Here is a 16416-nt window from a genome sequence, read left to right on the forward strand (position 1 = left end):
AGAAGCTGAACATCTTTACCTTTTAGCCACTTGTATATCTTCTTTTAGAACATGTCTATTTAGATTAATTTTCAATTTAAAGACCAGATTTTTTTTCATGCTATTGGCGATATTTAGTTAGCTCCTTATAAATGATGATTATTAATCCCTCATCAGTAGTTCCCTGCTATAGGTTATGCATTTACCCTTTTAGCTTTTGTAGTTCATAAACTTTAGTTTGGTAGAATTCTACTTACCTAATTTTGGTGTTGTTTCTCAAGTTTTAAGGTCTTATCAAAGACCAAAAAAAAATGCAAAAAACAAAACAACAACAACAAAAAAAACCATAAAAAATCATTGCTTATTCCAATGTCCTGAAGTGGTTCCCTTAATTTTTTCATGTACTTTCATTGTTTTATATTTTACACTTATGTCTTTAATCCATTTAAGTCCATTTTAACTAGATTAAGATATGTATCTAATTTTTCCAGCATGCTTTCCTGAAAAGACAGTCTTTTCTCTGATGTATGTTCTTAGCACCTTTTTGAACATCAGTGAAGTATAGATGTGTGGGTTTTCTTCTCAACTATACATTCCTTTCTGTTGGTTTCCTGCCTATTTTTATGTAAATACCATTTTGTTTTGACTACTACTACTTAGTACTATGCTTTAGATCAGGTAGTACAATACCTCTTACTTTGCTTTTGTTATCAAGATTGCTTAGGCTTTTTAGGGGAAGAAAGTGGTTTAAAATTAGAAATGTTTCTTGTATGAAGGAGAACTAAGAAATCTGTGAAATGAAATGATTATGAAAAAACTAGAGGAACGCAATCCATAATCCTCACAGCCCTGTCCACTGTGAGATGAGAGTCTGTGGGAAGGTGTTTGGAAGTCTCTAGCATACTCCCACTTTTGTCCAATCCTTCCATCTTTTTTTTTTTTTTCTTTAGAAGACACCATGCATTCTGGGAAGGATGGATTCTGACTGTCATGTGTTTTTAAAAGTTCTGAGGATGATGATTTCTATTTCATGTCTGACTTCCACATCCCATATGAGTTTCTCTCATTTACCAACTCAAACCTGGAATTATTCAGAAGAGAATTTAGAGAAAAAGTTTTCTGCTTTAGGCTGATGACAGTTGTGCTAAACTTTTAATAAATAATTAACAAAGCTGTCAACAGTGTGTAAAGTGTAAATAGTATCATCTAAGATGTTTTAACTTGAATTCGATTAAGCAAGAAAAGTCAGAAGCAATCACATGTTGTTTCATTCAAAAATATAGACTGTGACAAATTAACTGATAAAGTGAAAAAACATATTGTAGGAACACAACATATGCATATTATATTTGGTTAATTGATTCAAGAGCAAAATGCTTTCAACAACTAAGAAATAGGAAAAATCACTGTTATCATAGCTAAATGAAAACTGCGAACATACTATCTTTTAATTGTATATAAAAGTCAGTATTTAAATCCTGGAGGAAGGAATTAATTCAAATATGATGGTTTAAGCATTTTTACTTGTCACACTAGACACTGTCTCTGTCTCATTAAAAATTTTATCATATTGTTTTGCTCTTCAGTAGATACTTCCCTTGATATGAACCTGCTCTAAGAAAGGTAGAAAACAATTTTAAAAGACATTTCCACTCCATGACTTGGAGCCTGGAAACTGACTGGCTTCCCATTCTTCCTTGTTTGTAGATGTGGATGAAGAAGAAGAAACCCTCTTATCTAAAGATGATTTCTCTGTTGTTTCTGCGCAGGATTAAGCTTGCTTTCTTCTCTCACAGATTTCACTATTTCATAGGCTTGTCTATTCTTGGTTAAAGCTTATTCTTCAAAAATCCTAAAATAACTTGTTAACGTTCTAACCAAATGATCAGGACTCAGGAATCACTTTACTTAAGAGTCCTCACTATACCTGGAAGTCCATTTGGAATAAACTATATTGGGATAGCTTGAGATCATATTTTTGCTTGCTCCTAATTTATTGATAAGTATGCCAATATGAACAGTTTTAAAAGTTGGTGATATTTTTTCTATGATAGTTTTAATTTCCCTTTCTCTCTCTCTCTCAGTGTGTGTGTGTGTGTGTGTGTGTGTGTGTGTGTGTGTGTGTGTGTGTGTGATATGTTAGGAATTAAATTCAGGGGGCATTTTACTTCTGAGCTACACCCCCAGGTTTATTTTATATTTTACTTGGAAACATGGTCTTTATGCCAACTTGCGGAGATACTAAGTTGCTAAGGCTGACTTTAAACTTGAGATTCCTCTGTTTTAGCCTCCTATAGGTGTGTCCCTTCCCCCGCCCCTGGCTTCTATAATATTTTAAGTTTTTTCATTTGGAAATATTTTCTATTAGTTAACGGTATTTGAATTAATATTAACTGAATAATTATTACAATCAGGTTCATGCTTGTATATTATTCTTTAGATGACAATCTAGTTAAAAAAAAAAGACAAACTATGGGTAAATTGCTTAGTTTCAAATACTAATTAAACTTTTCTATAGACCCATGTTCATAGCATAATCAATAAACTTCAATGGCCTTCATGTTGGCCTTGATGAAAAATAATAAAAACTGCTGAGAAAATTATCACCTGGTGTAAAATGAGTGAGTGGTACCGGGAAGGTTTTTAGTGTTTAAAGAGAAAGGGACTTTTCTTTAAGTATTGCTTGAATTTAAAGAGGTGAAGTAAAGTCTCTTACTTCTCACTATAATACTGGTCCTGGATTTTCAATCTCCTAGTAAATACATTGCTTCAAAAGAGTTTAATCCCATAAGCAAATTCAGTATTGCTCTATGTTCAGCAATTTTTCTTAGATATTACGAAGGAGATGTCACATCTGGACAGATTTACTAAATATCTCTAAGTCATGGCTATAATTTTCATATAATAGACTTTGTAGCCAAAGCTACTGTGTGGAATTTAGAGAGCTACAGTCAATGGGAACGTTGACAGGTGACACAGGTTTGTAATCCCAGCAATTTAGGAGGCTGCAGAAGGATCCCAAGTTCAAGGCCAGCATGCAGTAACTTATTGATACTCTAGTACTTGGGAGGCTGAAACAAGAGGATTTGTGTTCAGCCTCAGCTACTTAGTGAGGTCTTCAAAAACTTAGTGAGACCCTGTTTCAAAATAAAGAATAAAAAATTGGCTGAGGGTGTATATTGGAGGTTGGGTTCCATCCCTACTATCACTATTTCAAAAGTGATTAGATAAATAAGAATATAGGGGTGTAGATCATTGGCAAAGGATCCTTGAGCTCAATTCTCAGAACTGCGAAAAAGTAGAGGAAAAAAGAAAAGACTTAAGGACATAGAAGAAAGTCTGGTACTTCTGTGAAACTGAATGTAAATATTTCTTACGCAGACATTATCATGATTATTTTTTCTGTTCTTTCGTCTGACCAGCCATCGCATGTCACTGCAGAATTTTGATTAAGTTTACAAATCTGAAATGCATACAGCCTATTTCATCCCCTGAAATACATTTTCAATTTTCATTCATGTTAAGACATTTATCTGCTTTGTTTTGCAGTTTTGCTTTCATCCCCAATTTCCTTTTTCACATAGTCTTAAAGCTTAAAAACTCTAATTCACATCTTCCTGCAATTTTCTTTTGTTTTTTGGGGCCTCTTGGCACATCGTGTTTTATATGAAAAAGTTCAAATGCTGTTTTCTGGATGAATCGTTCTATGTAGATTTATCGTTGCCTTCAACCATTTGTTTTCTGAATCTTGGCAATTAGTTAAGCTTCTTAAGAAATATGCATTTAATTCACAGTACAAAAAATGTACTGTTTTAGGATTTTGTGAGGTTTTTTATGGTACTGGGGATGAAACGAAGGGACATTCTACCTCTGAGCTAAACTTCCAGCCCTATTATATATATATTTGAAACAGGGTCTCACTGAGTTGCTAAGGGCCTCACTAAGTAGCTGAAGCTGTCCGCAAAGAGCCATCCTCCTGTCTCAGCCTCCTGCTGCGATTACAAGCATGTGCCACCAGGCCCGGATCTGTTTTAAGTTTTTAGAAAAAAAAAAAAAAAACATTGTCTGACACTCAAAAAAATATAAAATGATCTTCTTTTTTTGTCCTTGGGCCTATTATTGTCCTCGCTATACATCAGTTGGATGTGTGCAATAATGCTATAATTCAAATTAGTTTTACAACACATCTCAGCGAAACCAGCTTGTCCTGCTGCATGGTTGTTATGTGATTGGATGCAATAATGTTTGTAAAAAGTCTGCCGAATGAAAGAAAATTTTTAAATATAGGGAAATAATTTTATTTTTCTGTCAACTCTCAGAGAATTTATGCTAATTAAGGCAGGAGTTTTTGTTTTTTTTTTCCCAGAACTGATTTGTTCTGGGCTTTAATTATTAACAATATCATTTTGAATAGTTTGCTGATCCTCAATAATGCACATTTTCTCATTAGCAAAAGGCAGGTTTTAACAGTACCGACCTCCTCAAACTTCCAGAAGGATTAAGTGAGATAATCCATGAAAAGTGCACAGAACAGCACACATGGAAACATGGATTGCATTTTAGAAAGGAAAAGAAAAAAAAACTAGCATTTTCAAATCACTCATCATGTAAGAAGCATTTTATTAAATTTTCATGATAATTATCCAATTGAATCTACATGAAAATCCTGTGGGAAAAGTACTATGATTATAGCTCTAATAGTAATTATTATTGTAGTTTAAATTCTTAACTAGCACAGTGACTGGCACACAGTAGACACTCAATAAATATTTGTTAAACTCTTATTGAACTACAGACTATAATTACTCTCGAGGCCTCAATTAACTGTAACAGTCAGCATTCTTGTAAGAATAGAATCTGACTACAGCAGAAAAGAAATTTATTTAAAGGCCTTGGATTGGATAACAGAGCATCAACATGGGGATTGGAGATGCTGGCTCAGAGGCTATGCCAGGAATAATCTTGAACTCACGCAGCAGGACCAATCTCCTGAGGATGTCGAGAAACACGAGGGTCTGCAGCTGGCACATCTGCCACCCAGTACAGACCATTGAAGTCATCATTATCAATAATGTCACCAGAGAATTCATTCCCTGCAGCTTCTAAGATTTGTACATCTTTCTAATTAAAGCGAGAGAAAGACAGAAGCAGTTACTTGATTTTCCTTTTGAAAGTGAGATCCAAATCTGCTCAGGATTCCTAGACTCTCAAAATGAATGAGATTTATTTGCAGTCCTCATGCAAAGTTAAGGTAAGGGCCAGACACTAGATACCTGCTCCAATGTTGTTCACATCCTTTCAATGTCATGCCAAGAACAAAGTATGCCCTGCGGCACGGGGAGACGATCTACATCCTTCAACATGATAGCAGCACTCACAATTTGCTTAACCCCAGAATACAGGCGAATTCTCAACTCTCATGACTGACATACAAAGGAAAAAAAAAATCTGGTATTCTCTATTTATAATGATAGAGAAAACAATTTGCACTAGAGGAGAAAAACAAATGTTATCTCTGCAACCAGAGTCTAGCCACTGGTAAAGCTATCCTACCAAGAAGAGCAGTGTTAATTAGGATTACTATAAGTTGAAGCTCTAATGAACATGGTGAGCTACTCACAGATGGACTCTGGATTTAATCCTTATCATTTCTGCTTCGTGAATGCATCTCAAATTCCTGTCATTGTGTCAAGCATGAAAAAAGCAATATAACCCTGGACTTATTCTTTCAATATACAGGGGAAACTTCATTTTTTTCTTTTGACCTCAGTATATTATATTCTGTAACTGGTGATAAAGCTACTTTTCTATTCTAATCTTTTAGCTAGAGAATGAGAAAATTAAACATGGCATGGGTTATGGTCCTACTTGATCTGCTTTTAAAAGGATACAGGGAAAACCCAAATTATTCCCATATTTTTATAAGACTATACTGTGATATGAAAGATTGGGGTGCTCAGACACCCAGAATTTTAGCTTTAATTCACAATTCAAATAGAAGGTTTACTCTACTTAAACAGTGCTACAGGGATTCTGGAGTTTTAAACTGATGCAGGGCTGGGAATTTAAAAGGACAGCTTGTTTTTCGCAGTTTTCTTTTCTTTCTTTTCTCTGACCCAAGTGAAAGTTTTTTTCCCCCAAGATCTAGGTTATTTATTTATTTATTTATTTATTTATTTATTTTAATCATTCTGTCCAAATAGGACCTTAAGATATGTCCTACGTTTAAGTCCCTATAACCTATTATCTGATTAGAAAAGTCAAAAATTCCTACATAGCAAACTAGATGGTTGTCCATCAAAATGGCTATGTCCACTGTAAGTCTAGTGGCTAAGAGCTGCTGGGAGCCTCAGTCATGGTAGAGTATGTGTGTCCTCATTAAAATCAGAGAGCTCATCTGATTGCACACAATTTTCAAACTGACTGGTGTCCACGGCCTTTCAGAAAAAAAAAGTGACCATAGGGCTCATCAGAATTGCTGACGTTCTTCTCACCAACATACTTCATACTTTCCTCTAAAAATAAAAGTGATTAAAATACTGATAATATATTGCAAAGTCTGGATTTTATTTAGAATAATTCCAAATAGCTTTATTAAAAATTAAAATATACTTTTACTGGTGTATTGTAGTCTCACATCATACTGTAATTCAGAGTGAGAGGGGCATATATGCATACAACACTTAGCATTCTCTCCCCAACTCCTTCTCTTCCCCATACATGATGTTGAGATTGGAACTGGTAATTTCACATATGTATACAATGTCAATGGAAGTGATTCCTTTATTAATTCCCTCAGACCACTCCCCTTCCCTAGACCCCTACACTGCTCTCCGCTGGGGATTTTCCTCCTTTACCTAAGGTCCCTCTTATATCCTCAATACTCCCTTTCTTCCACATACAAGAAAAAACATATGATCTTTTACTTTCTGTGACTGGTTAATTTCACCTTGGTCATGATGAATGATTTTACTGGGTATGATAAACTTTGGCTTCACAGGGGTCATATCCCTTTAGATTAAGATATTTACAGAGTCTAAAATTAAGGTGAGATAAGTGTATTAAACAGGACAGTGAGTACTTTAGGATAGGAGGGAGATAGGGAAAACAAATACCTTGCTTTGAACTTTTTGAGTCAATACTCACATCCCTGCCTTCCAGTTCCCAGGTTCCCAGGACTTTTGATTAGTGTTCATTCTAACTAACTATCAGATCTGGCAGGTATTTTAATTCAATTTTGGAACCACACTCTGTGTTGAAGTTCTTCAGCTGTAAGAGATAAAAGTTTCTGTTCGTAAAGATTGAAAGTCTCTGACATTCATTCTCTGCTTGGTAAAGAAAGTACAGGCCTGTGAGTTTTTTAAGCAAGCCATATCTGTTAGTAGCAACCCACTCACCTCAAGTCTTTGAATTTCTCATGTTCCCCACTTAGTTCAAAGCAGGCTTACAGTCCCCAAAGACACTGCAGTGCCATAGGCACCTCACTCTCAGTGAATCCATGTGGTTGTCAAAGTTCCACCTACAATGCTGTATGGATTTATATATTTTTTGTTTTAATTGGTCCAGGAAACCAACCACATAGTTAGTCAATTGTCTTTAGAAGCTATTGTCAAAATTTAAAAAAATTCTAATATTTGTACCTCTTACTAGCCTACATTCTTTTCTGCAAGCAAGAAAAAAAGTCCTTCACTGACTTAAACTGAGAAGAAATGCATTAAAGCATACTGTATAGCACATAAATTCACCACAAAGGGTGGAGCAATATACTCTTCTATATAGTCAGAAAAGGCAAAACTAATTTTGAATAAGACTTAGTGAGGTCATCACTACTAAGTACAAGGAACAGCATGTTGAAATTAACACTCCTATTCCAGCTGTAACCATTGCCTACTGACAGAATTGCTTTAGACATCTCTCTCTCTTTCTTGTGTTTTTGGGGGGGCATTCTGTATCTGAACTACATCCCAATTGATTAATATTTTTTTGATATTTTATACTTTCATTGGTACATTATAGTCTCATATCATAATGAAAATCATGTTGATAATGACATATAAGCACACAACCTTGGTACGTCCATTTCCATTTCCCTCTCTCCCAATAGAGTAACCAGATTGATGTTGGTATATGATGATGACAATGATGATGATAATGGTGATGATGATGATGATGGTAGTGGTGCTGATGGTGATGATGATGGTGATGATGATGATGATGATGATGACAATGATGATGATGATGGTGATGATGGTGATGGTGATGATGACAATGATGATGATGATGGTGATGATATGGTGGTGATGATGGTGATGGTGATGATGGTAGTGGTGGTGATGGTGATGGTGATGATGACGATGATGATAACGATGATGATGACGATGGTGATGATTATGGTGGTGATGATGGTGATGATGATGATGATGGTGATGATGATAATGGTGATGATGATGATGGTGATGATGATGGTGATGATGGTGATTGTGATGATGATCATTAATACTAGAGACTGAACCTAGAGGCATGCTGCCTCCAAGCTACACCCCAAACCCAATTTTTTAATTTCTTTATTTGAAAACAGGGTCTCATGAGGTTTCTGAGAGCCTCGCTGTGTTGCCAAGATTGGCTATGAACCTGTGATCCTCCTGTCTCAGCCTCCCAAGTACTGGGATTACAAGCATGCGCCACCACACCTGTCTGGTATACAATTAGTTTTTATTTTGAAAAAAATATTCACTAGGTTGTCGAGAGTCTTGCTAAGTTGCTAAGGCTGTCCTTAAAACTACCACCTTTCTGTAGCAAAGTGATTATAGGCACGCTTCAGAACACTCTAGTTTAGGCTTCCTCTCTGTGTTTGCTTCAATACCTTAAGATTCAAAATCTGGGTGGGTATAGGTGACTTCTATAACTTAGATGATCCTCCCTCTCCATAGCAGTAAGAGCTCTGAGAACAGGTGGACCTTGCTTCTCCAGCATCTACAGTTAGAGACATGGCTCTGTTTAGTTACTTTATATTTTAAAGGGTCATAAACAGGACAACCAAATGCAAGATAAATCTTGTAATTGGCTTAATGTGCTGAAATATTTAATATAAAAATATGCTTGATAAAAAGAAAGTCAGAAAAATCTTATTTCTAGGCAGCTGCTAAAGAATTAGCAACTCTTTCTGATTTATGCTCTTGTGCATCCGTCGCTTTGTAGCCTCATAAAATTGGCCAGTTCACAGGCTATTGAACAGTCTTGCCATTTGCTTTATGCAGCATTATAGTATTTTGTCAATTTCAGTATAAACTCTATACCCACAGCTAATAGAAGGTTTGAATGGACTTACGTTGATAGGTGGCCATTTGCAGGCCTAGCTGTGATTTCCTGTAGAAGCTGTGGAAACTCTAAACAGATACAAATCATCCGAATAGTTCCTTGGAAATGTTTTGGGGGGGGGGGGTTGTAAAAGTAAATATTGACTCATTCTAGCCGGGATTATGGAGTGGGTCAGAGATTGAGTATCAGTTTCCCTGAGTCTTGGGTTGAATATCATTGCAGCCCTGGTGAACTTTCTGCCTTTAGGATGCTGACTGCTGGAGTTTCTGTCTCCACCGCTCTTGCTGTAGACATTGTTCCCACACATGTTCCAATTTCTTTCCCTATTTGCCGACTTAAAGGCCCATCTTTATGTAGTGTCAGGTTTTCATTTAACTTATTTGCTAGAACACAAAAATCTTTGCCACTGAAAAGCAGAAAATTCATAATGTTGTCCAGAAACTGTGGCTGTCAGGAAGAAAGAAATAGCTGTATTAAGGGTGTTCTGATTCAGCAATAACATTGAAGGTCAGTGGTAGAAGTAGTTAATGTTTATATGTCAGCTTTGGAGGTTAGAGTCAATATAAGTCTAGGCCTATTGAAGACCCAAAAATTAATAAATAAAAATCCTGTCCCCAAAAAAACAGAACACAAATCTGTTCATGCATAGAGAAGGCCTTGGGGGCTGCATTCAGTATTAGGAAGTAAGAATTATCTTATTTACTTATTGCTTATAAAACTTTGTTTCACTAGAGATTGTTAATTAAGATATCTTTACTCCAAAACATTCTATATAAATATATGTTCACATTAGAAATGAGTTTAAAGCAATTGTTTTGAAATAAAAATCAGAAGTGATCATTCTTTCTGCTTAAAAACAAATGTTGCACAGATTCTATATATAGGCCTACACACTTTATTTTTTCCAAATGACCTGTTTTTATATTCTTTACATATTTTGTGAGATATACAAATTATTTTATTTTTGTTGTAGTAAGGCTTGCCATTTTCCATAACAGTTAAAATTATAATTCATATTATATCATAATTTCTACTGAAAAGATTCTGTAATTGTGCCAAAATGTAAATTTATTAAAAATATAAAACATGAAATAGAAGGCTTTTTCACTTATATTGACAAGTCAATAAATAATGTTATTTTATTTAGATTTCAGTAGTAATATATTCTGTTTTGGATTATTTGGATGGGCTTATAACTGAAGACATCATTTTTAAATAATGAAAAGCACCTAATGACTTTTCTCCACTTTTCAGGAGGTAAATTATAAGCCCTTGACGTTCTAGAACCATTAGAATTTCTTAATGCTTTAGAACTTTGAATATATATTCTAAATAAATTATACCGAGAGTTTTTGAACATTTGAAAATGCAAAATATTGGTCAATGTTATTCAGATTCATTAGTATAGACTGAAATACCAGATAGAAATAATATATTTGATTAATATACATTAATATATTATCTATACTATATATAATATATAATATATAATAATATACTATATATAACATAATATATAATATATAATATATATAATATGTGTATATATATACACACACACACATGTTAGTGAATGGTCCTTTCACATGCTTAGAATTTTTATTTCTCCACTCTTATCCACTTAATTTACATGTTATGCATAAAAATATACAGAAAAAAGTTATAGTGAATACATAAAATAATTATGCAAATGCAGTAGTTTAATAAAACTTTTTGCTGACAATAAAGTTATGAAACCAAGAATTATCTACATTTGCATACAAAATTTCTCCAATAAGATTTGCATGAATATTGTTGAAGCAATAATTAAATTAATATTAAAGCATTTGAAAACAAAAAAAGTACCTTCCACAAGTTAAAATTCTTGTTAACAGAGATAAAGAGAAAAATCATTAGTTTCAAAATTAGGTAATTAGAGAGCAAGCATCATCTGTTAACCATAGTTTTTATCAAGGAGAAGGGAAGAAAAGTAAAAAACTCATTATTTTAAAAAACAGTTTATATCAATATTGAAATACTATAAGTCCAGAGAGTCACCCTGGTGCCTAGCTAGTCATCTATAATTTATTGAAAAGTTGTCATTTAGCCTAATTCTCTTTGCTACACAAAATTCAGAAATATAATACATTTTCCTCTGTAATATTTGTTTACTTCATGTGAATTAGTTTTTTTAAGAAAACTGAGACTGCCTATAAATTTGTACCAGCGTAGTAAATGTCTTTTAGCATTTTTGTTTTTGTTTTTATATTTTTGTTCTCTATATATCTCAAAACTATGCTGTGTAAAATTCAATTGATACAAGCTTAACAAATATTTCTTAAATGATATTTCTCTAATAAAGTACTTATGAACTTTGTTTATCTAGGTGATTTTTCCAAGGTGTTTATTTTTCTTTTACAAATTCATCTCTTTCCTAAATGTTTGCTCAGCATTTTCAATGCAAAGAGTATTCTGTCTTCTCTAGAGGAATATACTGCATAATATATATTATATTTTATCTTTGCAGTTATATAAATTATTGCTCATATAATAATGGTAATATGTCATTCAAGTTTATTTTCTGTATTCTATAAGTATCAATTCTATTAACTACCAACAATGAAAGAAATATGAACAGGAATAATCCTAAAGATTCTATTAACGTCCAACTAGAATTAATTTTAGACACTGAAGATGTGAGTTTAGCTTTTGAAAATATGATATATCATTAATTAGTCATTTAAAAATAAAATGAAGGGCTTATCCATACTTGCTGTCATGGATAGAAACATCTGTATGCTCTGTGCACAACAGGTGTTCAATAAATGTTTTGGGTGACTGTCAGTGATGACTCTTAATGATTTCATAATGAAGTAATTATTCAAATGTCATATTAAAACCCTGTTTCATAGAGACTACATACTGACACTTTTCAGAGAACATAGATTATTATCATACACACTTTGATAAAATAAACTTGACTTTAAAATAGCGTTTGACTTGAATAAAATGTACTGATTTAGAACCTTTCCCCATACCACTCTAACAAAGAGTGAGCATCATTAAGTATGCTAGCCCACAACACAGGAAAGGCTTATCAAGAGTGTTCGAGTAGAAGATGACAATGAGATGAATGATTACTTTTCAAAGTGGTGGCATCTGCTCTGTGAATAATCCAAGGAATGCTTTCCAATTTCCATGCATCAGTTCTTTATTCAAAAGAAGGAATTCTCAAAGAGACATATGGGACCAAACAAAAGGAAGAGTATTGTCAAATCAGAACTTGAAGATTCATCTATTATTTATACCTTGCTTATTTTAAAAATGATTTGAAGCATATCAATTATATTTGTCCTCTAAAATCTTCTCTAATATTATTTTGCTGTTAAAAAGCCTTTGTTTCTTTTTTGTTTTATCATCCTTCTTCTTCAGGTAAAATTCTATACTCTCAATAACCAAATAATGCCAGTTATATCTATTTGTGCTAGAAGAATCACAATATTCACAAATGTAATTTACTTTGGATCTGTAAAATGATCTACTTCCCAGCATTGATGAAATAGGTTGGATCAAAATGTTAAATATCTATAATATATAAAATAAATATAGATTCAGCTATTTAAATATGTATTAGCATAGTTTATGTTAGCAGATGTCAATGGCATATTTTTTAAAATGTTATAATTATTTAGTGACTTTAAACACTGCTTCCACTGGGCATGGGGCATATGCTTGTAATCCCATTACTTGGGAGCTGGAGACAGGAGGACTGAAGCCTGAGACAGGATGGTTAGCCTCAGCCACTTGGCAAGGCCCTCTGAAACCTAACTAGATTCTGTTTCATCCTTAATAGGGCTGGGAGTGTAGAACTGTTCAGTGGTAGAATGTCCCTGGGCCTCTAGTAACACCAAAACAAAACAAAACAAAACAAAACAAAACAAAACACACACACAAAAAAAAAAAACAAGAAAAAAAAATCAAAACCACTGCTACAAGGACAATGACTACATAAAATGAACAAGTATTGACACATCATGTCCAAATTCAGCTAAATAATAATGTAATAACTGTCATAGAATATTTGAGAATAGCTATTTTTAAACTGGGTATTTAAACCTAACTAAATAGGCATTTAAGAATAATCATCTGTACCATCACACTTTTTTTTTTTCCATTTGAGACAGGAGGATCCTGGTTTGCGGACCATCCCACAGTTTTAAAGTTAAATGAAATTATCATTGGCCAGTATTTTCTCATGTACATAGGAGTAAATTAAAGTACAGTGAGTTTTAGGTTTAATTAATATACACTATACTTTTTAAGTTAGCAGAATAATGAATAAATGTGGTTTCATGAACTTGCCAGATAATATTTCTTCATTTTCCTTTGAAAAGGTTTGATAAATCTTGTGGTGCATGAGAGCATGTGTCGGGGTGACCCAACCATGTACTACATGGGGGTAGATGTGAGGTGATATGTGAAAGAGTATTATCGTCCTTCAAGCCATCGTTAAAAGTAATAAAAAGCTTATGTTTTGAGACACTGCTCATAATAGTTACTTTAGAAGAAAAGAAGAAATAAGGAGAATTGTCAAACAGCTTTATTTTTTTAAATATGCATCTAACAAATTTACCACCTTAATAAATTTAACTGTATAATTCAGTGGAATTAACTGCCTTCACAATGTTCTGCAATCATCATCACTATCGTTTTTGCTAAAACATTGCCATCTAGAACAGGAACTCCTGAGCCAGGCGTGGTGGTACATATTTAAAATCCCAATACTTGGGAGGCTGAGGCAGGTGGATCACAGGTTTGCAGCCAGCCTCAGCTACTTAGTGAGGCCCTCCGCACCTTAGTGAAACCCTGATTCAAAATAAAGAATAAAAAATAGAGCTGGGGTGTAGCTTGGAAGTAAAATGCCACCAATTAATTTTATTCTATGCAATTTCTGTTTTAGGGAATGCAAAGAAAAGCAACTCTAATGCATCCCAAAGTCCTATCTTCTACTAATATGTTATGCACAAAAAATAAATTCTATTTTTTGTTTTAATATTTACAAATTAAATGTGTTTTAAAATACATTTTTGATCATTAAAGTGTTGAATTTTAATAATTTTTTCAGATGAATTCAAGTTCTTTATGAAAAGGCTCCCCATGAATTATTTCCTCAACACATCAACTATAATGCATTTGTGGACAATGGATTCTAATTTTCAGCGTCGCTACGAACAACTGGAGAACAGCATGAAGCAACTTTTCCTAAAGGCACAGAAAATTGTGCACAAGCTCTTTAGCCTTAGCAAGAGGTGTCATAAACAACCCCTCATCAGCCTGCCAAGACAAAGGTAAGACACGCATGGGAAGGGGGCCACTGAAGATTCTCTTCTGACAATAAGTTCTATTGGCTTTTGTGAAAGCAGGTGTGATAACATCACAGTGTTATTTATAATATTAGACAAATTTGAAAACAGCATACTCTCTTTAGTCCCCAAATAATAAATGGGAGTGATTTTCCAAACAAATAGTATAATGGAGAACACATTAACTAAAGCTTCTTTTTTTCTATTATTATCATAATAAAAAATCCACTCAATTTATTCCATGTGGTAATCAACTCATAATTGTATTACAGTGAACAGAAAAACACAAAGCCCTATAGCTAAATTGTGAACATACGAAGTAAGGGACGACACACATAAAAATTCCTCCTCCTTTAACTTTCAAATAAAATAATTCAAGGTTTATTTTCTAAAAGAAGTATTTATAAAATCATAGATCTCACTCCATACCAGTCTCTGAATATTGCTATGAATGTTTCTAACATTGACTATGGATAAAGACTAATAAAATATTTACGCCTGAAACAATTTCGGGAAGCAGATTTTAGATTTGCTACTTTAAGATATACTGACTAGTCAATGCAACAAAAAAGTGGTACTTACCTATTTGAGGTCTGGTTAACAATACATCAAAAAGGAAAACTACAGAAAAATATAGGACAAAATCACAAAAATACACATTTGTACCAGTATCTCTGCCTTAAAATACTTGAAATTTGACTTAATATTTAAATCATTAAGTAGAGAAATCCATAATTATAGATTTTTTTCATTCACTGAGAAAAGAGATTAAAACCGTATTAAAATTTCATTCAAAAGTAATTTAGTAATTTTTCATAGGTTTTTAGTATATACAAAATTCGTACAGCTATTTCCAAGTTAAAGATATTTTCCTTAACTCCCCAAAACTAAGTATCAATTAATAAGCCCCACTCAAAATCCCCATAGATTCAGGTTATTTATCTCTTTTTATTTGCATAATTTACAGTTTGCCTATTCTGGAGATCTCAAATAAATGGGATCAGCATGTGATCTTTGTGACTGGTTTCTTTGACACAGTAGCGTGCTTGTAGGTATATCCAGGCTATAACATCAATTAAACTACCTTTTGTTTTTTTCATACATCAATTGATGAGCATTTTAAGTTTTTCTACTTTAAATTACTATGAATAATTCTTCTATGAAAGATCAGATATATTTTTGTGGATATGTGTTTTCTATTCTCTCTGGTCTATACTGAAGCAAGGGACTGCTGAGCCATGAGCTAATTCTGTATTTAACATGTTTGGGGGAGCTGCCAAACCGTTTTCCAAAATGGATGCACCATTTTATATTTCCATCAGTCATGAATGACAGCTCCATCACTCATCCTCAGCAGTACTTATTATTTTTCTGTCTTTTTTATTATAGCCATCTAAGTAGGTGTGAAGTGGTATCCTGTGGTTCTGATTTACATTTCCCTAATGACTAACAACACTGAGCATCTTTTCATGTTCTGCTTATTGTCCATTGGATATTTTTTGACAAATATCTACTCAGATCCTTCAAGCACATCTAAATATTTTAATTACTGAATTTTAAGTGCACTTCATGCATTCTGGATGTCAGTCCCTTAACATTTGCATGCTTGAGACATAAATATGTTTTTTCCCAGTCTCTGTGATGTGTTCTCATTTTCTGGTCACTTTTTCCTGCACTTTTTTCTTTTCTCTCTTATTGGTGTTAATCAAGCTAAAATTTTTTCAACTTTTTTGATATTCACAAAAAACTTTTAGTTTTCTAGTATTTTAAATTCTTT

General features: G+C 33.5%; 1 protein-coding gene across 3 annotated transcripts in view; it reads left to right on the top strand.

Moving 5' to 3' along the window:
• BRINP3 (BMP/retinoic acid inducible neural specific 3) overlaps nt 1–16416 on the top strand; it is a gene marked incomplete at both ends in the record, with an annotated part of 382413 nt that overhangs the window by 295459 nt on the left and 70538 nt on the right. For all 3 annotated transcript variants that reach the window (XM_080699392.1, XM_080699393.1, XM_080699394.1), the window contains one exon: nt 14402–14624. In XM_080699392.1, coding sequence (XP_080555518.1) covers nt 14402–14624 — 223 coding nt within the window. The remainder of the gene's footprint in view (nt 1–14401; nt 14625–16416) is intronic.

This window comes from Muscardinus avellanarius (genome assembly GCF_963383645.1).
Source record: "Muscardinus avellanarius genome assembly, chromosome: 7".
NCBI lineage: Eukaryota > Metazoa > Chordata > Mammalia > Rodentia > Gliridae > Muscardinus > Muscardinus avellanarius.